Source organism: Tripterygium wilfordii, chromosome 23, assembly GCF_013401445.1.
Source record: "Tripterygium wilfordii isolate XIE 37 chromosome 23, ASM1340144v1, whole genome shotgun sequence".
NCBI classification, from domain to species: Eukaryota; Viridiplantae; Streptophyta; class Magnoliopsida; order Celastrales; family Celastraceae; genus Tripterygium; species Tripterygium wilfordii.
This window is the reverse complement of record NC_052254.1, coordinates 11,388,181-11,409,839: the sequence shown is the minus strand read 5'-3', so window position 1 is coordinate 11,409,839 and position 21,659 is coordinate 11,388,181. Positions and strand designations below refer to the sequence as shown.

Here is a 21,659-nt window from a genome sequence, read left to right as displayed (position 1 = left end):
ACAATGAGGGGTTCACTTTAGCACCTTCTTCAAATTATAGGGGTTTTAATGACTCGAAAAAAGAAAGAAAGTGAGAAGGCTCAATCGATCGATTTTGCAAAGTAGATGGGCTTTTTTGGGACTTAATCTTGTTGTTAATTCAATTATCATGAATATAGTAATATGAATTAGAAAATAAATTAAGGCGCAAATTCAAAACATGTCCTGTTACCAAAATGCCCCAAAATTCCCTCCCCATCTCCACATGCTAAATAGTAAATAACCGCGAATTCCTAGGGTTTTTGCTCTAATCTCAAAATAGTAATACTACTCCAAAACCCCAATTCAGATTTCAGTTAATCATCTCAAAATGAACCAAATCTCCTATTTTCGGCCCCTGCTCAGAGAATCCATCGATCGGTTTTTATCCGAACGTCGAAACGGCGAGAGGAATTTCTGCAATTTTACCTCGATTTTCTGTCGTTTACTGCAAAGCTTACCCGATCCACCGCTTGAAATTGTGTGGTTTTACTCGGCTTTGACATTTCATTCTTTGGAGTTTAGTGATCAAGAGTATTCTAAGCCAGTCTTGGTTGTTAAAGAATTGTTTCAGTTGATAGTTTCTTGTTCTGATTCGTGTAATGTGAATCAAAAGATGGCTACACTTGCTCCGGTCATGTGCGAGTTGTACCGTTTGGTTGTGTTTGACAAAAAGGAGCTGAGGGGAGAGATTGAGGATTTATTGGAGGGGATTGTCGGTTATATTAGCATTTGTTGTGGTACCCATTTTGAGGAAGAAGGTGAGCTGGAAAGTTTGAGCTCATGTTTTGAGGATTTGGTGCGCGTGTGGATGGTTAAGAGAGTTGGAGAAAACTGCGACACGGGGAAGGTTATGAGGGCATTTTTCCCGCTTTTAGGGGATGGGGTTCTTGGAAGGGTTTGTGAGGGATGTGAGGTGGGTTACCTGGCTGGAACTATTATGACTGAGGCGTTTTTGTTGAGATTGTGCTTGAAATTTGGATCGTTTACTTTGAGAACTGAGATTGAGGAAGAACTGCGCAACAATGTGGTTCAAATGATCAATGGTTTTCGGAATGTTTACTTCTTTGGTAAGAATTCATGCTTACTTGGATTTAGATTCCTTTTCTGGCTTTTGGCGTGCCGAAAAAGAATTTGGGTGTGTTAACATGCTATTTACCAGTCATAACATTGTTGTTTTGAAATTTTTAGATTACAGCAAGATCTATGCAAATCTGGAATGCTTCAGACTACATGATTACTGTCTAAGAAGCTATATTGTTTTACAATGAGCTCTAATGTCAAAATTGATTTTATGAACAATTCTTTAGTGTTGGGGCTGTACAGTTGATACTTGATGGCATGTCTAAGGGCCGACCCTAAACTTCTGTCTTGTTACTGTTGGTCACAAAAATTTTTTTGCCCAACAATTTGAGTAGTATTTCAAGTACTTTTTTCTGTTTACGTTAAGTGGTGTTAAGTTAAATAAATATGAATTCGCTAAGTTTAACAAGTATAATTTGTGCCTGATTATCTTATACCCTGCTTCTATGTTTCATTCAAGTTAAAAAATTAGTTACTTTATAGCTTTACTATAGCAAATTGACCCTTCTGTTTTTCTTCTTAAATTTATCAATTTGTGATGTTTGTACTTTGTGATTTATTGTTTTCAAAAATCAGATACCATTCTGAGAATGCTGTTGGAGCCGATGTTGCCTGTCACCTCCCTACTGGTTAGCGTCTTACATTTCCTATTGGTTTACTGTGTTTATTTCTTAGTACTGAAAGCAATATAAGGCTAGAAGCATTTTATTTCATGGATTTACACAATCATGCAGAATGCACACACACAAGCGCTCGCACATACACACGTCTTTGAATGTCGAAACTTGAAACAATAAATCACACAAACCTCCTGATTCTGTTGTCAAAGCCTTTGAAGCTTTGCATAACCAAGTTTTGTTTTCTTGGTTGGGAAATTTGCCAAGCATGGTACCAAACTCGCACCATTATTAATTGATATAACATTCTTAGTTCTTTATTTGGTTCACTTTGCTACTGCTAAGGACTGACTGCTCCCAACCCAAAGTAGGTGGGTAAGGCTTCCACTTTACTTTTTTTTTTTTTTTTTGTGTAATCTGTAACATATTAGTGGGCTGTAAACTTCATTAAATGTGGGAATTTAAATTGCAGCCTTTCATAGTCTTAGCTGTTTAATGGATAGTTATATTAATGGAATATGTAGTGCTTATCTCTTTGAAGAAACTCATCAAGCTTTATTGGTTGCCCAAATGTTGTTATGGTTTGTCTCAGAGCATTGAGGATGAGGTTTTTTTGAGAGAGGTCTTATATGATGCTGTGATAATGGCTGAGTATTCATTCCTCGACCTTCAAGGGGGAGTTGAACTACCTAGCAAACACTTGAAAAGTCTTGCTGTGACATGGTTGTTAGTTGCTGACAATGCCATACGATTTGCCAGGTATGAGAGAATGAGATGGTTGTTGTTGCTGTTCTGATTTTTATTGTTAGTCCATTAAATCTCATGACAGGATTGGCTGTAGGGAAATTGGTGACCAGACCAAGGTCATTTCCTATATGGATGCGTTCTGTGAATCTCGCTTATCCTCACAGTTAAGCAAGTGGATCATTGGTCAGACTGGTATTTGTGGCCAATCAAGCAAACCAACTATTGGCACTCCTATAGCTCTCATTAGTGAGTTACTTCGCTATCTCTGTCATTTTCCTTATTTCTTGGGGATTTAGCACTTCTTGCATTGGCTTGTCTGGTTATTCTCAGCACACCAATTATGACATGGAGAAGCTTCTGTTCTGTCATATCAATTTTTGAAGTGGAGACTGGACATTACTTGACTGCATGTCTGGTGCATGCTGGCAGTGCTTGCTGTACTGCAATATTTTGCTGTCATTACTAAGTTGGCAAATTTGGTAGGAGCTAATTGGAAGAAGTCATCCACCCTTCAATTTTTTGTTTTCCTTTATTTGATGTTTCAGGAATTTGATTTTTATTTTCCACCTCAAAATTTTGATTTTAAGTTGTGGTTCCAGGGTGGATACTAAATGTTGAAAAGCAAGGTATTAAGGTGTTCGATTGTGACACCTACAAGATTTATGCAGAATCCATAATTCGTAAATCAAGAAAAGGTTATGAGCTTCCAGCAATTAGGTCAGATGGTGAGAACTTGAGAGAAGATTACTTCTTGTACTCTGAAAATGAGAGTGAAGAGGATGATAAACTTGATGACGATACAAACATGGTTGATTCAATGGATGTTGCATTATCCACAGCTTCTGGCTTGATATCATCAGGAGCAATTGACGATACAAGAAAACGTAAAGAAGAGAGAATGAATGACAGTGGTAGAGAGGTTAAGTTCACCAGGTATGAAATTCAGGAGTACTCGGTGAGGTAGATTATCCAGCCTCAGGTGAAGACAATACACTGTATGAATAGGTTTTGATAGACTCCATAATGTGCAATTTTCTTTTGGGATAACAATCTCTACAACCACAGAACAGCAGAGGCACTTTTTGTACTGCAGCCTGATTTACAGCAGTTGAATGCTTATCCTTCTTCCCTTGATAGTTGATAGAAGCTTAACAGATGGGAAGTTTTAGTAATTAGCTTGGCATTTATAGAAGATGTACCATTGAAGCTTGGATGGACAATGTTAAGTACTCAATTCTATCCTGTATGCTTTCCATTACTAACTGAACTCTTGTTCTCTTCTCAATGCTATCCTATCCTCTTTTTCATTAGCCTTGAATTTACTTTGCTATTCAACCCAATAAGTTAACTTGTTGGGTTGGGGCATTTCACATCATTTGTATATATTCTATTACTCTCATTCAAGTGCGGGATGGACAACCGACAACCCAACACATGCACAACAAACGAGGCCAGCCCTCATTTGGGGCAACATCAAACATTTACAATTGCATGAGAAAATTTGTTTACAGCTAAATGGACGGCCAGTGATTTTTGGATGCTTGTGACTGAGATAGCGTTGTTTTTCTGTTCAACTCCCTACATTCATACTCAAGATGATTGAATGCTTGTTAGAACTTAGAAGCTAAAAGGTTTGGTGCATTTGGAGCATTTTACAGTTGTTGGCGTAAACTTTTTGCCTTTTTGGATGTGGTAGTAGATTTATCTTCCTTTCCTGCATATTTTTTGTGCCATGTTCTTCTACTTCGTGTGATTGGGCATCAAGAAGTTTAGTTTTCAGTTAATTGGGCCTATCCAGTCTTATTCCATAGTACTAGCAGGAGAGCCCAATGTTTTTTGTAATATAATGGGTTAATAAAACATGTCATACCGAAAGATGAGTCATTTTCTATTTTCATCGCTCAATGTTTAAATGCTTCAAGTCGGTTATCTAAAGTTGAAATTTGTTCTATTTTGATAACTTGAACATATTTTCAAGTGTAATCGTACGTGCAGGTATAACAGCCAGTACAATGTTCAACCAATTGAATCAATTGATTCAATCCGATTGCTTTTTAACAATGAAGTGAGGAGTCAAATTAATACTTGTTAGAGATATTGGTAGAATTTTAAAATTCAGTATGAACAAGAAGTGAATTTTTTTTTATAAAATATTAGTACAATTTATTATAATATTAATTTCTTTTGAATGGGACCAACTGACCCCACTTAACTATGCTTGGGTCCGCCCTTGAGAATAAAAGTCATCCATCCCATGTTATTGACAAGAACCTTGAAGAAAGAAATTAACCATCAATGTATATATGGACCCTCCAATACATTACATGATATTATGCTAAATCACCATCAATCACCTCATGATTAATATGGGTATAAAAATAACCAATCATGAATAGTTTGAACTTGCAAGGTAAGTAATCTATACATATAGATTACATGATAATTGAAACTCATGATGTATTAAGCTTGGTTGTTCTTTTCCCAGTCAAAGGTTCTCCGTTTGGACAACACAAGAAAGTAGAGATGTCCACGATCGGTTTCGGTTTATTTTTTGGCATAAATTTAACTAATCAATCGGTTGATTATTGACAGTTTGATCAATTTTTTCGATTGATCCTCACTAATATATATTTGACAATAACCGATCAATCGGCCGATTTGGCGGTTGGTTATATTTGGCTAAGGTTTTGTGAACAGCCCTACAAGAAAGTTTCATCAAAAGAAAATTTAAGGAAAATTACTATTGATGATGCATGCTTTTCACTTTAATTAAACCAATACTCGACAGTGATTATGACAGAAAAATATGATCAGGTGGTCCTTTTTTTTTTTGATAAAGATCAGGTGGTCCTTTCTTGTGTGTTTTGATGGATTGACAAGCCTCCTTTTATCATTTTATGTTTTGGCTGCAAATAGTAATTTCAATAGCGAAGGTCAAATATGGGTGGGAATGGAATGACCAAAATATCACTGGTAGGATCCCTAATCTTCCTGATGACGTTCAAAACTAACTTTCGTCTCACTATTGTATCAGGTGATCGGATTGACGTCGAAAAATATCTCTTCAGGTTCGTTGAGGCAACCTGCACAATAGAACTTGTGAGCTATTGGGGTCCCGAAGGTGTTCTCAGAAGACCTCTCCAACACTCAAATCAGTTATTATCAGTGGGAGAGTGCTCGATATTCTCTCTCTCAAGTAGTAATGAAGGGCGGGATTCAGAATTCAATATACTTTACATGGAGCTGGAGATCCTCTTTGATAAGAATTAGAAAGTTCTAACAATTGTAGGAGTAGATCTCTTTTGATTCTTAGGTGAATTTACAGAAGGGTGAATCTCATCATGATTTCTTTTCTAAGTCGAGTTGATCTCCTTCAAAACTCTGGGTTCTTCTGAGTGCTCTATCACCAGAGATTTTCGAGGTGGTATGCTTGACTTTAGATTGATGGACATTTTGATCTTGTCGAGATGCTCTCTTCTCGACTATTGTGCCTCATGTGGGCTCGTCAGACAGCTTTTTTATTGAATTGGCACCTCTCCGCTCTGTCTTTGTCGGAGGTCGAGGTCGCTTCTCGATTGTTGTGCTTGTCAGCATCTTGTTCCATTGAATCCTCCATCCTTAAATCCTTTGTCAAGATTATATTCATCGGCACAAGCATTCCAATTCACTTCAGAAACCTCTCCACGATCGATCATGAAACATTCTTGTTTCTCGACTCCTCATATTTTACTTCTCCAGCTCTCTATAGTTTATTTTGTGTCGAATAATTGGAATTTGGATACCCAATATTGTCTCTATTTATAGGTTGCAAATTAGCTACTACATTGCTTGTGTTTTCCAATTCATCGATCGATTGATCAAATTTCAATTATCCAATTGTTTTGATTTGAATTATAAGAAGGATGTCTTATATGTATCAAAAAGATGGATAATCAACCCTATTTCTTGATTCCCAAATAACGATATATATATACGTAAAAATATAAATAAAAAAATATGTCCGATTATGCCTATTCCTAATCTTAAACGGAATGTAACGATATAAGAACACATATGTAAACATAGTATCTATTTAGATACGCTGGAATGATAATGTATCTTAATGGAATTTTATTTTTTAACCAAGTAATCACGTAGCTGTATGAATACATAATTCTCATGCATATGTTTCATTCTTCTCAAACAAAACTATATATGTATGTATATTTGTTTTTGGTAAATGCCAAGGACAAGTACCAACTCAAATGGAAAGTGGTAAGACTGTATGTGTTGCATGCATGCATGCATGGACATGATATCTCAACTAAACAATTCTGTGAGTGAAAGCAGACTCGGCATATATATATATATGATCGAGGCACAATCTCTGGCGGCGTATATGTTCGTATCACTTTCAGATGTAGTATAACAACAACTTGTCTTGTGTGATATATATATATGCTACCAAATGCCAAATGGCATATGGCAGAAACTGACTACTCTAGCTATACGGTTCGTTACATTGCATTAATTGTGATATAACCAAAATTATCCTCCTCTCGAATGGTGACATGTGGTGGAAGGATATGATGCGTATCCGACTAGCTGCCGATCAAAGAACTCCAGGCAAGATAATCGAGAGGAGAGCATTGCGGCAAGATTGAGATACCGCCTCGTGCGGGATGAAAGAGTAGAAGTCACCTCGGAAATCCTTGGTGACCAAACACCAATGAAAACTGAGAATCATGCGACGATTCACCATCGCGGGAAAATCAATCCTCCTGAAAATTCTCTAACAAGCTCTCTCACTCATCACATATAAAAGAGGATCTCTAACTCTAGGTAACGTTTCTGAATTCTGCACTCTTGAATACTAATCTTGAGAGAGTGAGCTTCGAGTACTGAGTACTCCCAATTAATAGTATCATTGACTTGAGCGTCCCCTGAGGATTGACCTCAGGGAACGACATAGCTCACGTTTTCTCCTGTGCATGTCACCTCAGTGAAACTAAGAAGACACTTTCTTACGTTAGTCCTACCACTTGATACGTCACCAAGATCGATACCATGTTCAAAATCTAAGCCCAAACACATCCAGGATATTGTCAATTCTGAACCCCGTGCCAGCATAGATTTGTTCTTTGCGACTGTCGCTATTAGTTCTTAGACCCATAAAACACATCTTGTGTGTGAGAGATGCTAGGACTTCTTATATATCATTTTCACTTGAAAGATATTAGTCTTATATGACCAGACTTAACACATGAAAGAGAAAAATGGATAGGATTTCGAACATGAAGGCATAAATCAAAGAAAATTTGCAAAACAGATTTTACCAAAAAATTTGTTGAAGTTAGGCTAATAAGATAATATCAAAATATTGTTCAAAAACTTCCACCATGATATTCTACTTAATAGAATAAAATGGTGGATCCGAGGTAGATCCAGTGTTTAAAAACACTAGACTCAACCGATACACCATTTTGGTGCATCAAAAATTTTTAAGAAATTTTAAGAAAATTATATATGTGTAGTATTCAGCATGTCGAATCCAATTATATATTTTTTGTTCGAAACAAAAATTAAATTCAATATGAAAAAGACGTGTAAATTATAGACCGTTGGATATAAACTCAAAAAGTTAGATTTCTGATCGCCGTGAATTTGATTTTTGTGTGAAAAAAAATATACCGTCGGATTCGTCATGCTGAATATTACACATTGATGATTTTTTTTCAAAATTTTTTGGTGCACCCACCCCCAATCCAACAATGATATGATCAACTTATCTATAATTTTTTTGGGAATCATCTGTTCCCTCTAATACTCTCACGTGCCAAAAATCCACTTTAAAAAACACATTTTTGACTGACATGGTAACAGATAAAACAAAAATAGAAAAAAAAAGATTATTTATATGGTAAATTTTCAAATTTTTGGAAAAAACCAAAAAAAACCAGACAGCCTAAATCTGCGCACGTCGGTCAATATCCTCATAAAAAAGGGCAAAGAAGTAATTGGAGAAAAACTGTCGGCCTTACGAATCAAGGTTAAAGTTAACCAGAGTCTGAGGTTGGGTCCTGCTAGTACGGACGGCTGGCGAGGTGAGTTCTTCGTATAATCGAGCGTCGGTGACTCGTTTGAGTTAACCACGGTTACAAGTTTTTAGAGAGAGAAAATATTATTAAGCCATGGAAGGAAAGTCCATCGTATTCTTCCCGAATTAAGAGAGAGAGAGGAGAGAGAGGGAGGGAAATGGCAGATTCAAGCGACTCGGTGTCCATTGATATCGAAACGATCTCTCTTGGTGGGAAGGTAATGCATTATTTGTATTTGTGTATGAATGCTTGTATTAGTCGTTCAATACGTATCTGCCGCTGGCTGCTGAGAAAATGTGGGAAAGGAAAAGTAAACGATGATGCTGTATTTTGTAGTTTTGTGTTTTTTGGGGCAAGAAATAACTGATTGCCTTTGGCTCTTCCTAATTGATTCTGACTTTCGGATTTAAGCCTGAAAACTTGATTAAATTTTGTTTTTGTCCTAGTTTCGTTCTATTTTGTTTTCTTAATTTTTCAGTTGAAATGTAGATAGATTTTTTGATATTCTTGCGATAAGGTTTACAGTTTTATGGGTCAGTTACTGATATTTATCAACTTTTCATTGTTTGTTTATATGGATAATTTCTTTGAAGGTCATTTCAATTAGCCTTTTGGCTTCTGAGTTGTGTTGTGTGACCGATGGTATGGTCATGGGAGCTAGTTCTTCTCCTGCACTAATATTTTTAACATTTATAGCTTATGGAATGTGTTTTTTTGTTATTTTGATTGTCAAGGTTTTCAGGTTAGTTTTAGGAAATTCTGTTTATGTGAGGAATATTTGTGCAGTTTGATGATTACTGGGCATTTGATCCACATGGCTGCAAGGTCTTAGAACTTTTAGGAGCAGTTTCTTTCTTTTGTTTTCTTCGGCTCGAGGAGCTTCTATTGGAAAACTATGTCATTTACCTATTTATATTTCTCAAATTCAGCCAATTCTAATATTAATATCTTCTAAACATTAGCCTGCCAATATTTAGTATTGGTCTTTAAATGTGTAATTCTGTTGGTAATGGTCGGTAATAAGAACCATTTGCCATGGGAAGTCCGTGGAAGGCGTTGCTGCACATGCAAATTCATATCCTCACGAATATACTTACATGATTTTGGCCTTTACCACTTTTATTTTGAATTGACCATTGATGACGAAAATGCTCAATATGATTTTCAGAACTGTTTTTTAATGTAATGTGAATGAATTATTGATTATGTATGTAGGAGCATCTTATAGAAACTCGCCACGGTTCTATTTCTGTTGCTGTATATGGAGATCAGGACAAACCTGCTCTTGTTACTTATCCTGATTTAGCTCTAAATTGTGAGTAAACTGGAATTTGAGGTTCATTTCGGTCATTTTATACTCTTTTATTAAGTTTTCATACAATTTACTAAGCATTTCCATTTTAATAGTCCGAATTTTTAAATTTTTTGGATAAATGGTTACTCTTTTCTGTAGCTGAATGGAGAGTGGGTTGATCTCTTTAGGGAATTTTGTGGGGCAACCATATGGTTTTATGCTCCTTGAAATGCTAATCTTGTGCTATAAATTATTTTCCCCCTCTCGTACAAGATAGACATGATGCAATTGAAGCATTTTTGCTCTTTTCAAGGATCTTAGGTTGATTGAATCTTAAGTTTGTTTAGTTGAGTTATTAAGGAATGAAGATAAGTGGGCATTTTTGCACTTTATTTCTTTCTTTATGGATGAAATTAGGGGTTTTTATGCCTGCCATTGAATCCTTTTATTCTGGCAATAGAAGTATAAACTATCAACATCTAACTTGATTTGTTTTGGATGGTTTGAGCAGACATGTCATGCTTTCAAGGACTATTCTTATGTCCAGAAGCATGTTCCTTGCTCCTCCCCAATTTCTGCATATATCATATCAGTCCTCCTGGGCATGAGGTTTGTAACTTGATAGCTTGATTGCACAACTTTTTTCTTCTCTTTTCTTCCATTCATAAAGATTTTCTTTTCGCTTTAGACTCTCAGCGTGCTGCAGATGTATGTTTTTTGAATGTGCAATTTACATCATTTCTTATCCAGCACTTTCTTCAAGAAACATTGCAGTTAGGAGCTGCCTCTATCAGCACAGAGGACCCTGTGCTTTCTGCTGATGACTTGGCAGATCAGATTGTGGAGGTTCTCAACTTCTTTAGGTAATTTTATGTGTTACTATATGGTCTGTTTGAGGTGTCAGTCTCGACAGAATATTGGTGGACAAATCTACCACATATTTTAAAGTTTCAAAGCTGTCATTTTCTTGCATCTAACCAGCTAAAGTCCCCCTTCATTATTTATTGTCATAGTTATCTATTAATTTAGGAATTTCGGAAGTAATCTCATTTCTGTCGTTTCCTTTTTATTTTTTCCAGACTTGATGCAGTGATGTGTATGGGGGTGACAGCTGGCGCTTACATTCTTACACTCTTTGCTGTATGTTTTCTTCCTTGGTAGCTTGCAGATACTTTGTTGTGAATGCTTTAAAAATTCTGTCTTGGAGTCCTGAAAGTTACTGCTGGGTTTCTGTCTGCTACAGATGAAATACAGACAACGGGTTCTTGGTTTGATACTTGTTTCTCCTCTTTGCAAAGCTCCCTCTTGGACAGAATGGTTGTATAATAAGGTTTCCCTTCTGCTTCTTTTGTCATTTGTTATGGGCTTAGAAATATCAATCCTAATCAAGGACTCTTAATTTATTTGCAGGTGCTATTGAATTTAGTATACTACTATGGCATGTGTGGAGTCGTGAAGGAGTTACTGCTGAAGCGGTATTTTTGCAAGGTACTTTTCTGCTTCAAGTTGATCCCCTTGATTTGCTTATGTGTATGGGATCAGTTGGATAATTGGACTCTAAATGATGTGGTAGGAGGTTCGTGGTTGTTCTCAAGTACCCGAATCAGATATAGTTCAGGCCTGCAGAAGAGTTAATCTTTCCTATCTCTTATGAAACCCTATTATGTTTTACAGGAGCTTAATGATTGTTGGTCAGGAACTAAGCACTCTTTTACGTTTTAACTTGTATTTCTATTTTCAGTTGTTGGATGAAAGGCAGAGCTTGAACGTGTGGAGGTTTCTTGAAGCAATGAATGGGTAACGCCTCTTGCTGAGGAAGTTTTCATTTCCATGAGTTTGCTCTCAATATTGTGATTACTGGTTACCAATCTTACACTCTTTCTTGCTGTTGCATTTACTGGTTCTGGAACATGGTGAAATGCATACATCACATGCCTGTACATTTTGATCTGGTATTTAAACTCTCTCGTGGTCGAACAGGAGGCCAGACATCACTGAAGGATTGAGAATGCTACAATGTCGTTCTCTAATTTTTGTCGGGGACAGTTCTCCGTTTCACTCTGATGCGGTTCTCATGACTTCGAAACTAGACAGAAGATACAGTGCTTTAGTTGAGGTACGTAGCAGGGGCCTATCTCATTGTGTAATATTTGGCTTGCTTGAATGTATGGAAGATGCACTTCTTTAAGTTTATCAACCAGTGTTGGTACCCGCAGGTTCAGTCATGTGGGTCAATGGTAACTGAGGAACAGCCTCATGCCATGTTGATCCCGTTGGAGTACTTTCTCATGGGATATGGTATGTACAGGCCACCTAAGTGTAGTGTCAGCCCAAGAAGTCCCTTGAGTCCGATTTGCATCTCACCAGAGCTTTTATCACCAGAAAGCATGGGTTTGAAGTTGAAACCAATAAAGACGCGAATGTCGTGATGGGTTTTGTGAAGAGGCTGGAAGGATTTCTTTTTGTAAACTATCTACAATGTAAGTTTAAAATTTCTTTCATTTGTCTTAATAGACATTTGTAGATAATATGAAAAGAGGAAATATAGGTGAATTAGAAATGTTAGGAAGAAAGCAAATATTGTCATTCATTCTTTTGTAAACATAAGTCTTCGTTCCAATCACCAACTTCTCTCTGAAATTCTCATGGTAAGCTCTTTTACCATGGAATGATAATGATATCAATAGAAAGGTTAGTTTGTTGAACTTGTATTTTTTTTCAGATTGAAGAGGTCATCCGGAGAATTTTCGGGTGATCCTCTGTTCAATGGTTTCCTATGTATTTTTCCAAAAAATCCAACATTCCTACCAAATCCCTGTATTTTTTTTGGGTTAAATAAGTCCATCAACTTTGTATTTTTTTGGGCTAAACAAGTCCATTAACTTTGCATGTTGGGCTAAACAAAACATTCGTTCTGAATTCCGTTATAACGGCAATAACGTGTCCATTAGATATATGACGTATTTTCATATTAGTGGCGTGAATGACACATTACAAAATCCGTTCATCTTTTTTTCTGGTACAAGTTAGTTTTGGGGGATGGTATTATATTAGGTTCGTTCTTTTGAAGCCAAGATAAAATAGGATTGAAATTGAAGATGAAGGCACACTTGCAAAACATCATGTAGAGCTTCTGATTGATCTTTTAAAACCTTAATTCATGCTAATACAAGTAATAATTGCTAGTGTAACTAGCACCCCCTGACCACCCAATTCGGCAGTATATGTACACTTACAAGTTTAGAACCATATTGTGGATGACTGGATGCGTTTTCCTTTCCTATTAAGTGATAAAAGAAACAAATGGTCCAGGTTTTCCAATGCATTTCTTTCTCAGCTTCAATTCACATTGAATTGTTGAATCCAAGAGCCTTTCTTCTGCTCATCTCTGAATACATTTCCTCTATCATTGGTTTCCATAGACGAACACGAGCATTTATAAACCAATTCGATACCTGATCATAAAAACGTATAAACGAATTTGATATCCAGCCATCAAGACACTTTTCAATGCCACAGAGATTCATGCAATTGAAGGTGTAAGTGCAGTGACTACCTGGCTTCTTGTCAATCCACTCTTCACTGCTAGTAAATGCTTCTCTGCATCTTTCGGGTACCTGGACAATCAGTATAAGATGTCATCAACATACAACACTGAGAACAACAAAAAGTTCTGGAAAAATGCGTGTAAGATGTTCGTTTTGTTTGAGGGCTTACGGGTGAAGAAAGTTTTGAAACATCCATGCCCGTAAAACTGAGACAGATCTTTCAGGCAAGCCCCTCTGGGGTCTCCATATTTGATCATCTTTTCTCTTCAGCTGTTGGAGAGCCCATTGCTTTTGGAAGAAAGAAGTTTCAAAAGATACTCCCTTTTCTACCATGGATTCACTATCAAAATGCGCTCCCATTGCAAGGATTTGGTTGCTGATCCTCTCTCTTAGGCTTTTATATAGAGATGAGATTGTTTGAAGGGCAAAACGAGCGTGCACTTGTGGATCTAGTTCAGTCGCAGCATGGAATGCAGATACGACTGTATGGATCTCGTCCAAACACTGATTGTATCGATCGTCAACCTGAGTTCATAGAAATGTCGAAGCCAAAAAGAATGGAACAAAAATCAAACAGCATGATCAAGCTACATAGCTTCCAAACTCCAACAGCAAGAAGCACTAAATGGGACATACCACTTGTAGTATACTCAGCAATTGGTTTTTCTTTACTTCGACTGCCAGTCTTCGGGCAGCTGGCTCCATTTCAATCTCAAGCATGCTGTTTGCATCAGGATATTCGTCATAACCCATAAAGGGCTTCCCTCCCTCGAATGAGAAACTTGAAGAGAATGGCGCACTTTCCCCTCCCCTGATTCCACCAGTAGAGAATCTCTTGTGCCCCAGATTTTGTAGCGAATAGCTCGCAATTTGAGCAAGTATTTCCTGAATTACATCAAGATATCTTGATCCAGATCTCACTTGGGAGAACTGAGTGGTACGGTTGGAACTGAAACTTAGAGAGAGCTCCTTACCGCAGCAGGAAGTCTGTTCTGAGCCCAACCTTGTTCTTTCCAAGCAACCACGTGTCATTTCAGAACATCTTACCACCGAGCAATGATCTGTGATGCTAGTTCCACTGATGATTGAAGGCTGGGAAGTGGCAAGACTCAAAGAACGCTCATTATTATATTTACATGAGCCATAAGGATTATCTACATCCACATTTACACCATTTGAAGGTATCCAGCCAATTAGATCCATGTTGCCTATAGATGAATATGATTCAAAGCCCGGGCTTAACAGTGTCTTACCGGTAACCTCTGAGGTGTTAGGAAACTTGTCCTGACCTTCACCATAACAATAGTACACATGGGTGTCCAATGTAGGATTTGCAGTATCAGAGCAATCATAATTTCTTAGCGCTTGTGGAGGAAACGTTGGAGGTGAATAAATTGACAAGTTGTTCAGATCTTCTTGAACATCACTTCTTAAAGCCAAAAGGGTGGCAAGTGAAGAGCCAGAAATTGGTGTTCCGCTCATGAATTGCTGCTGGAAGCCGGTGTTATTGGTGGGATTCAAACTGCAAGGGGAAGCTTGTCCCACAATATTCCTTCCAAGCAATGCAGGTAATGCATCTGAGTCAAAAACACCAGCTCTTTCTGTCATTTGAATATTTGCATGGAGATCATTGACAGACCCAGATTGCAAATCTGAGATCACCGGATGTCCAGATAATGCCTGGCTCTGGTTGTTACGATCGAACGAGCCAAATTCCATCAGTGAATTGGGGGTTGTTTGTGATGGGACCCCGGATACCACAAACAAATTACTGCTGGCCATATCTATTGGAACATAGTGATTCTCCATCATTACTGGACCAACCGATCACATAGCAATTGACGTAAATAGCTTCAAAATCACTTAGATGTTGCTATTATGCATGAATCATCGACCCAGTTATGTTTCAGCAGAGATCAGAGAAGGAAGAATGTGCTAATTTGGATGCTGGTGCCAGTAGTATCTATATTCTGACCATTCTCCTTACACTTTTCAAATAAAATTAACCTGAAAATGAAAAATGGAAGTTCAAACATAGAACTCAAGAAAAAAAAAAGGATTCTCTCACCCTCTATCCCATTTGGTCCTTTGGAAAACCAAAAGCTAGTAGGAACAAACAATCAAAGCATCAGTTCTATCAAACTCCAATCCTATCAGCATTACAGCTAAAGTGACAAGCTTATAATGCCAGGAAATCAGCAGCATAGGAAGATGATACATAAAGATGAATGACAAACCTACAGTGTTAAAGGGAAGAGATAGGCCTGGAAATGACTGTATCTTTACATTCTATTTTTACTTGATCTTTTAAAGATAACAATGCCATAATTAGTAAATACACATCTGCCATAGTTGGTAAAAGGTTCCCTTTCAAGCTCTTAATCTTGAGGATTATCATCATTCCTACTTGATTGCCCTCTTTTTAGCTTTGTGAGTTGCTACTCTAGTTATACAGTAACATTCAAGGAATAATACTCACTACCCAGAAAAAGGAAGTAAGAGAGGTCTTCAATTTATATCGAAAGATGCATGAATCATAAGCCAAAACATTCAACAATTACAGCACAGAAGTTCAAAAGTATGTTTAGAACAAATGGTCTACCACAGTCAAGATAACAACATGAGCAACGACCAACCTTGCATTCATTTCAGTCACGAGCCATTGAGAATTTGAATTTTCTCACCCAAAATATTGCAGAAAGCAAAACAGTAGAATTAAGAATTTTTATGCAGGTTCATGGGATTTCTCAAATCAGAAAAGAGAAATGAGTCCGAGAACCTAAAGAGAGAGTGATCCTATGTGTAGGTTCAGACAAAGAGCACAAGACAAGCCACAGCAACCCAAAATTCACATGAAATCATTGGTTTATCTTTATCCACAAAAGAAAAGACTAGTCAAAACCCATTAAAAAACTGTGGTACACAACTTTGTTTCTGTGTAAAAAGAAAAACAAGGACTCGTGCATTAATCATTATGCTTACCTTTCTTAAACCACACCCCCCAAAAAGAAAAGCCCCATACAGATTGCAGGTTCATTTTCTTTGCATGATCAGAAAAGTGGGATTTTCCCAGAAGAATCCAACCAAAAAGAAACTGAAATTCAGAGTTTCAGAGGCCAATAATTTTCATCATCTCTTTCCCTACCCACAAGTTTTATAGCTCAAACCACGTATGGGTTTTGGAAATAAAGGACACCCATTTCAGAGAATCAATAAAATAAAGGTAAAACTTGCCAAAAGCTTCTGCAGAGAAATGGGGATGAACGAATTGGACCCATAAATTCAGATAGAGAGAGAAAAGTCACAAAACAGAGCAATAAAAACAAAGAGAAAGAGAGAGGGAAACACACACATAACTCTTTTGTTGCCAGTACCACTCATTTCTGTTACAGGCTTTTGAGGGCCCATCCCCATCTCTCTACTGTTCTCTCTCTGGTCTCCTTTGTCCTCCTTGCCAACCCTTATCTTCCGCTTATCTGCAATCATCACAATCAAAATATCTGGATTTTCTCTGTTGAAACTTCTGTTCATGGTAAGTCTTCTCAGCCTCACCATTTTTTCAGAAGGAAAGTCTTTTGCTTTTTTAGCCAATTTTAGTTATGATAAGAAAGATGAGTAAATGAAGCAAGAAAGTCCCGAACTTTCTCTTTAGAATCCAACAACTGAGAGTTTTAACGCAATTTCACTGTTAAAAGAGAGAGCAAAACAATGTTTAAGCAACTTTGTACTTTTGGTGTACATGTATATACAGAGAGAGAGAGAGAGAGAGAGAGAGCTGCTTATGCAAGCAAACCCAAAATGTGATCTTTTTGACGAATTTATTGAAATGGCAGTACTGTTTAGGCAAACCACAGGCCAGGAGTCTATAGAGTACGCAATTTGGTCAGGGGAGTATCAAGTGCATTAGTATAGAGGAACCATCTATTATGATGAAACAGTGTTGTCAAGCAGAGGTGTACAGGTCGGTTTCGATAATTTTTTATCATTTTTTAACATAAATTTAATTTACTATTTGATTGGTTTATTGATGGTTTCGTTGAATTTTTTTTGGTTTTTCGATCCATTGTACGATCGATCCTCACTGATTTACCTTTACCTTTGACACTAACTAATTAAACGGTCAATCAGACAATCGATTCGATTTGACACTTTTTTTTTCACAGGCATTTGATAAATGTTTTTTGATCTCATATATATCCATATGGATGTGGGGTTTACAAACTTAATAGCAGAATTTTTCAGCCTAACTCCATTCTCGGATGCAATATTTACATTTTTCGGGTGTCAAAAGATTTAAAAATAATTAAAAGTTGCATAACTTGTCAAATATATGCTGTAGCACAATGGCAAATTCGAAACCTGAATTCCATGTTCAAATCCCGTCAATGGATTTACTTTTTTTATTAATGGTAAGTTTTACTTACACCCCAAAACTTATTAAGCATATGATGAGAATTTCACATCGAAAGATGGTGGATTCCCATCTCGTATAACGGGTATTCATCAGCATATCATGACTTTGCTTTGACTTTGTCTTTTTTAAATCCTATGCTCTTTACATCTCATCCCCTCACCATCTCTTTCTTATTTCTCACAAGCACCCACTACCGACCTTGATGTCGTCGCTGTCCCAGCACCAATCCAGTAACCACTATCACTAAATTGAAGCTTAAGCCACCACAAACTAAACCTGACCAACCCTGATGAGTTTCGTCCATCGTAACTGCCGAAATCACATTCGAAAGTCTATGTCCACAGCGAGAAAAGTTGTCTGATTCGGACAATCTGACCACCGTTGGAGGAAATCGACACCACCTTTGGACTTCTTGTGGCAAGGTGCTTCCATTCCACCCATTTTCCGGTCAAGATGCTGTCAGAAATTGATGACCCGAGTTTGATCCCAAACAAGGCATTTTTGGATTATTTGGTTTAGCTCTATATGGACATATTTGTGGATGATATCAAGGCACTCCTGCAATCCTTTGGAATGGTGGTTTTTCGGTTTGCTCGCAAGGAAGTCTTATCAAATTTTAGGAGCTTATGCTTTGGTTTGGGGAATGTCCCGATTTCCTTGGTTTGGAGAATGACCCCCTATATACGATGATATGGCCGACGATGACAGATCTAATTATGGAGTGCATTTGTAAAATGCCTTCGATATTATGTATTTTTGATGTATTTAAAAAAGTTTAGAGTTTTCATGGATTACAAAATGAACAAGGAAATCGGGACATTCCCCAAACCAAAGCATAAGCTCCTAAAATTTGATACACTTCCTTGCGAGCAAACCGAAAAACCACCATTCCAAAGGATTGCAGGAGTGCCTTGATATCATCCACAAATATGTCCATACAGAGCTAAAACATAATCATCTGTGACAAGAGCATCAATAATAATAGTTTTTGAATCAGATTCCACAATTACTTGACCAAACCAGCAGAAGAGGCGACCCAAATGCCCTTAAGAATAGCTATTTGCGGGCCATAAGACCCACTTAGTGATTAAGAGAAAGCAGCTTGAACATAGCCTTCGTAGTCTCGAATAACAGCACCCACAGCAATAGACTGTGCAATGTAATTAGTTAAACTTTTTATTACTTAGTAGAATTATTCATGTTCAGCAAACTCATCAATGAAGTGCATTATTTCCATCTTTCAGATTTGTTAAGATTTAAATTATTAAAAATCATTCACATAACAAAACATCCGCTGTAGCACAATGGCAAATTCAAAGCATGAATTCTGGGTTCAAATCCCAGCGGCGGAAAATATTTTTCATTAATTTTTTCTTTATGGGCCACTGTTGATTTTTTTTGCTATGGCCCAATAATCAGAAGGCCTATCCGTGAAATGGGCTATAACTCATATTTAGTTGGGGCCCATATTACTTCCCCTTGAAACTCCTGTTCGACTTGGGTTGGGAAATTGGACCACATAGATCATGAACTTGATTTGGCCCGGTTTTATCAGGCCCAATCCATCATAGTCACATGAACGCTAAGGTTGCTCACATGTCTCCAAAAAAAAAGTTCTCGTCTTTTTGTTGAAGTCCTTTTCTTTTGATTCAAGTTGACATTGAAGCCACACATTAAAAGGTGGCGCTACACAACTGTACCCCCAAACTGGTTGCCCACTAAATTAGGGGTGTAAATAGTTGGTTAGGATCGATTTTTTGACATGAATTTAATCGACCAATTAATCTGTTATTGATCAGTTCTGAGTAATTTTTTTAAAAATAATTGACCAATAGATTGATTTGATGGTAATTAGCTTAGTTTCTATGATTTTTAAGACCACTATACTAAAATTACGTCATTTTTCGTTTCCTATTTCCAAGTGATTTCAAATTTCTTGCGTTTTCTAAAATGAACAACCAAGCATGGGGCTGTTTTCTGTTTACCAAAAAATAAAAAATATATGAAAAACAAACATACCACAGAGAGAACCCTTCCAATACAATATTTTATTGAATAATGTCCTATGTGAATGCATTGCAAATTCTTCAAGATGAATATTATTTACATCCCATTTTTTATTAAGTACGCCTCACTCTAGTGTGCTTTTAAAGGATTAATGGGATGTATTTAGTAAAAAACGGAGTGCAAATAATGTTAATCATTCTTTAACCAATGTTTTTGATTAACAAAATTATTGAACAAGTATGCAAAAGTTGCACTATTATATTATAATATCGTGTTCAAACATTAGTTGAAGAATTCATTATTTGATGTGTGCGTCATCAATATATTTATTAAATCCAAAACCCATAACATTTGATCAATAACAAGATCATACAATATTGTATCAAATTCAACCAATATTCACAAACCAACCAATCCCAACTCTCTAACCCACTAGAAAATACCCAAAAAAGAAATGAAATTTAAATCCATACCCACCATACCATTCATTAATATTCAATCATTTCCATGGAGAGAAGCCATTGCCACAACACCAAGCTTTTGAAGATTCAAGTTGACAACAGTGTCCACAAACATCTTAGTATCCTCCTTAGTATTCCCTTCTGGTATATCAACAACATAGGACTCCAAAACAATGGTGTAAACCATCCCATCCTCCTTGTTAAATTCATTAACAGAAGTCACAGACTTATAATTGTTAAGCCTGTGTTCACCCCCAACAACTCTAAAGCTCAATATGTGCTTCTCATCATCCAAAATCTCCAGCCTTTCCGTGCTCTTCGAGGCCGGTAGCCCGGAAACCACGGTCACCTCTCTTATGCTGCCTACACCACCATCACCAGCCCTCATGTTGCAAGACTTGATGAAGTGCTTGTATTTGTGTGGATTCTCAAAGCTCCTAACGAGAGGCCAGACGGCTTTGGCCGGGGCGTCTATTCGATGTGTGATTAGGGATGTGCATGTGTTTGGTGATGGTTGGAATTTGTGGTATGTGTGAATGAGAGGGTTGAGGCCCTTGTACTCTTCTGGGGTTAGGCCTTTTGGGGGTGGTTCCATGGCTTAGTTTTAGCATGAAAGAAAGAAAGAAAGGAGGACAAAATGAGTACACGAGGGGGGGTTGGTATTTATGTTGGTGGGGTAGGATTGTGTTGTGTTAAGGACAAACATGTCACTTGGTGTTTGACAAAGTGTTTGTGTGTGTGAAATGCTAATGTAAGAGAATTAGGAGTGGAAAATGATGTAGTCGAACTAATTCACCCTTGAAAACAAATTTAAAATGGGAGAATTGTCCACCACATATAAAGCACATTATTTGCTCTCACCTATCCGATGTGGGATATGGGAACGATCAGCGCACTGCATCAATTCTCACCCTCCCTAAAGAACACTTGTCCCACATGTTGCACCCAATCCCGTGGATCCACATGCACCCACACCGTTAGTATGAGCCTGGGCTTTGATACCAAATGATGCAGTGGGCATAACTCACTCCTGAAAACCGGTTTACAGGGGGAGGATTGGCCACCACATATAAAGCACATTTCTTGCTCCCACCTATCCGATGTGGGATATGGGAACGACCAACGCACTGCATTAGTGGACATCGAAAGAAAGACATTGGGCATAACCAATCGAGTAGGGGGTGTTACAAAATCGTAGAAATCGAATGGATTGTTATACCGATCGGTTGATCGGATTATCTTCTAAAAATAAAATAAAACCAATCGAAATAACTGAAAAAATCAACCATAACCAATCGTTTACACCCTTACAATCAAGTGGTATGTAAGTAAAAGTCTTGCACATCTCACACAATAAAACATTTTTTTAGGTTTAAGAACCAATGATAACAAC

At 37.3% G+C, this 21,659-nt stretch overlaps 4 protein-coding genes across 11 annotated transcripts; 2 read left to right on the top strand and 2 right to left on the bottom strand.

Moving 5' to 3' along the window:
• Positions 1–257: 257 nt before the first annotated feature.
• On the top strand, positions 258–3,782 carry LOC119992996. 3 transcript variants are annotated; one of them, XR_005466474.1, is made up of 6 exons: positions 258–1,088; positions 1,678–1,730; positions 2,311–2,477; positions 2,548–2,711; positions 2,796–2,944; positions 3,065–3,206. XR_005466474.1 is itself a non-coding variant. In XM_038839857.1 (5 exons), the coding sequence occupies exons 1-5, from the start codon at positions 350–352 to the stop codon at positions 3,427–3,429; spliced, it is 1,488 nt and encodes a 495-aa protein (XP_038695785.1). In that variant the 5' UTR covers positions 262–349; the 3' UTR covers positions 3,430–3,782. The 3 variants fall into 3 exon arrangements, 2 of the variants coding, with proteins under 2 accessions (XP_038695785.1, XP_038695786.1); XM_038839857.1 differs by lacking the exon at positions 2,796–2,944 and having other exon boundaries at positions 262–1,088; positions 3,065–3,782; XM_038839858.1 differs by lacking the exon at positions 2,796–2,944 and having other exon boundaries at positions 267–1,088; positions 2,560–2,711; positions 3,065–3,782.
• A 4,847-nt stretch (positions 3,783–8,629) lies between these two features.
• On the top strand, positions 8,630–12,543 carry LOC119992616 (protein NDL2-like). 4 transcript variants are annotated; one of them, XM_038839399.1, is made up of 11 exons: positions 8,630–8,759; positions 9,758–9,857; positions 10,348–10,445; positions 10,587–10,699; positions 10,916–10,976; positions 11,080–11,166; positions 11,247–11,324; positions 11,410–11,466; positions 11,578–11,633; positions 11,817–11,952; positions 12,053–12,543. In XM_038839399.1, exons 1-11 carry the CDS (start codon positions 8,700–8,702, stop codon positions 12,263–12,265), a joined length of 1,059 nt encoding a protein of 352 aa, XP_038695327.1. In that variant the 5' UTR covers positions 8,630–8,699; the 3' UTR covers positions 12,266–12,543. The 4 variants fall into 4 exon arrangements, with proteins under 4 accessions (XP_038695327.1, XP_038695328.1, XP_038695331.1 ...); XM_038839400.1 differs by having other exon boundaries at positions 10,611–10,699; positions 12,053–12,265; XM_038839403.1 differs by lacking the exon at positions 9,758–9,857 and having other exon boundaries at positions 8,642–8,759; positions 10,611–10,699; positions 12,053–12,265.
• A 403-nt stretch (positions 12,544–12,946) lies between these two features.
• Positions 12,947–17,070, bottom strand: LOC119993007 (homeobox protein ATH1-like). Of its 3 annotated transcripts, none has more exons than XM_038839877.1 (5): positions 16,021–17,070; positions 14,021–15,391; positions 13,554–13,909; positions 13,393–13,453; positions 12,947–13,291 (listed from the first exon to the last, which is right to left on the bottom strand). In XM_038839877.1, exons 2-5 carry the CDS (start codon positions 15,194–15,196, stop codon positions 13,181–13,183), a joined length of 1,704 nt encoding a protein of 567 aa, XP_038695805.1. In that variant the 5' UTR covers positions 15,197–15,391; positions 16,021–17,070; the 3' UTR covers positions 12,947–13,180. The 3 variants fall into 3 exon arrangements, with proteins under 3 accessions (XP_038695805.1, XP_038695806.1, XP_038695807.1); XM_038839878.1 differs by having other exon boundaries at positions 16,737–17,070; XM_038839879.1 differs by having other exon boundaries at positions 16,742–17,070.
• A 3,054-nt stretch (positions 17,071–20,124) lies between these two features.
• LOC119993752 (abscisic acid receptor PYL2-like) lies at positions 20,125–20,923 on the bottom strand. Its single transcript, XM_038840974.1, has one exon. The coding sequence runs from the start codon at positions 20,859–20,861 to the stop codon at positions 20,301–20,303; it is 561 nt and encodes a 186-aa protein (XP_038696902.1). The 5' UTR covers positions 20,862–20,923; the 3' UTR covers positions 20,125–20,300.
• Positions 20,924–21,659: the final 736 nt, after the last annotated feature.

Excerpts from the sequence above, each read along its gene's own strand:
- LOC119993752 (XM_038840974.1), bottom strand. The coding sequence starts at position 20,861 with ATGGAACCACCCCCAAAAGGCCTAACCCCAGAAGAGTACAAGGGCCTC.
- LOC119992616 (XM_038839399.1), top strand. The coding sequence starts at position 8,700 with ATGGCAGATTCAAGCGACTCGGTGTCCATTGATATCGAAACGATCTCT. Across the intron at positions 10,446-10,586 it reads TCAGTCCTCCTGGGCATGAG|CACTTTCTTCAAGAAACATT; the intron begins GTTTGTAACTTG and ends TTTCTTATCCAG. Across the intron at positions 11,325-11,409 it reads TGAAGCGGTATTTTTGCAAG|GAGGTTCGTGGTTGTTCTCA; the intron begins GTACTTTTCTGC and ends ATGATGTGGTAG.
- LOC119993007 (XM_038839877.1), bottom strand. The coding sequence starts at position 15,196 with ATGATGGAGAATCACTATGTTCCAATAGATATGGCCAGCAGTAATTTG. Across the intron at positions 13,910-14,020 it reads TGCTGAGTATACTACAAGTG|GTTGACGATCGATACAATCA; the intron begins GTATGTCCCATT and ends CTATGAACTCAG. Across the intron at positions 13,292-13,392 it reads GTGGATTGACAAGAAGCCAG|GTATCGAATTGGTTTATAAA; the intron begins GTAGTCACTGCA and ends TTTTATGATCAG.
- LOC119992996 (XM_038839857.1), top strand. The coding sequence starts at position 350 with ATGAACCAAATCTCCTATTTTCGGCCCCTGCTCAGAGAATCCATCGAT. Across the intron at positions 1,089-1,677 it reads TCGGAATGTTTACTTCTTTG|ATACCATTCTGAGAATGCTG; the intron begins GTAAGAATTCAT and ends TTCAAAAATCAG. Across the intron at positions 2,712-3,064 it reads CACTCCTATAGCTCTCATTA|GGTGGATACTAAATGTTGAA; the intron begins GTGAGTTACTTC and ends TTGTGGTTCCAG.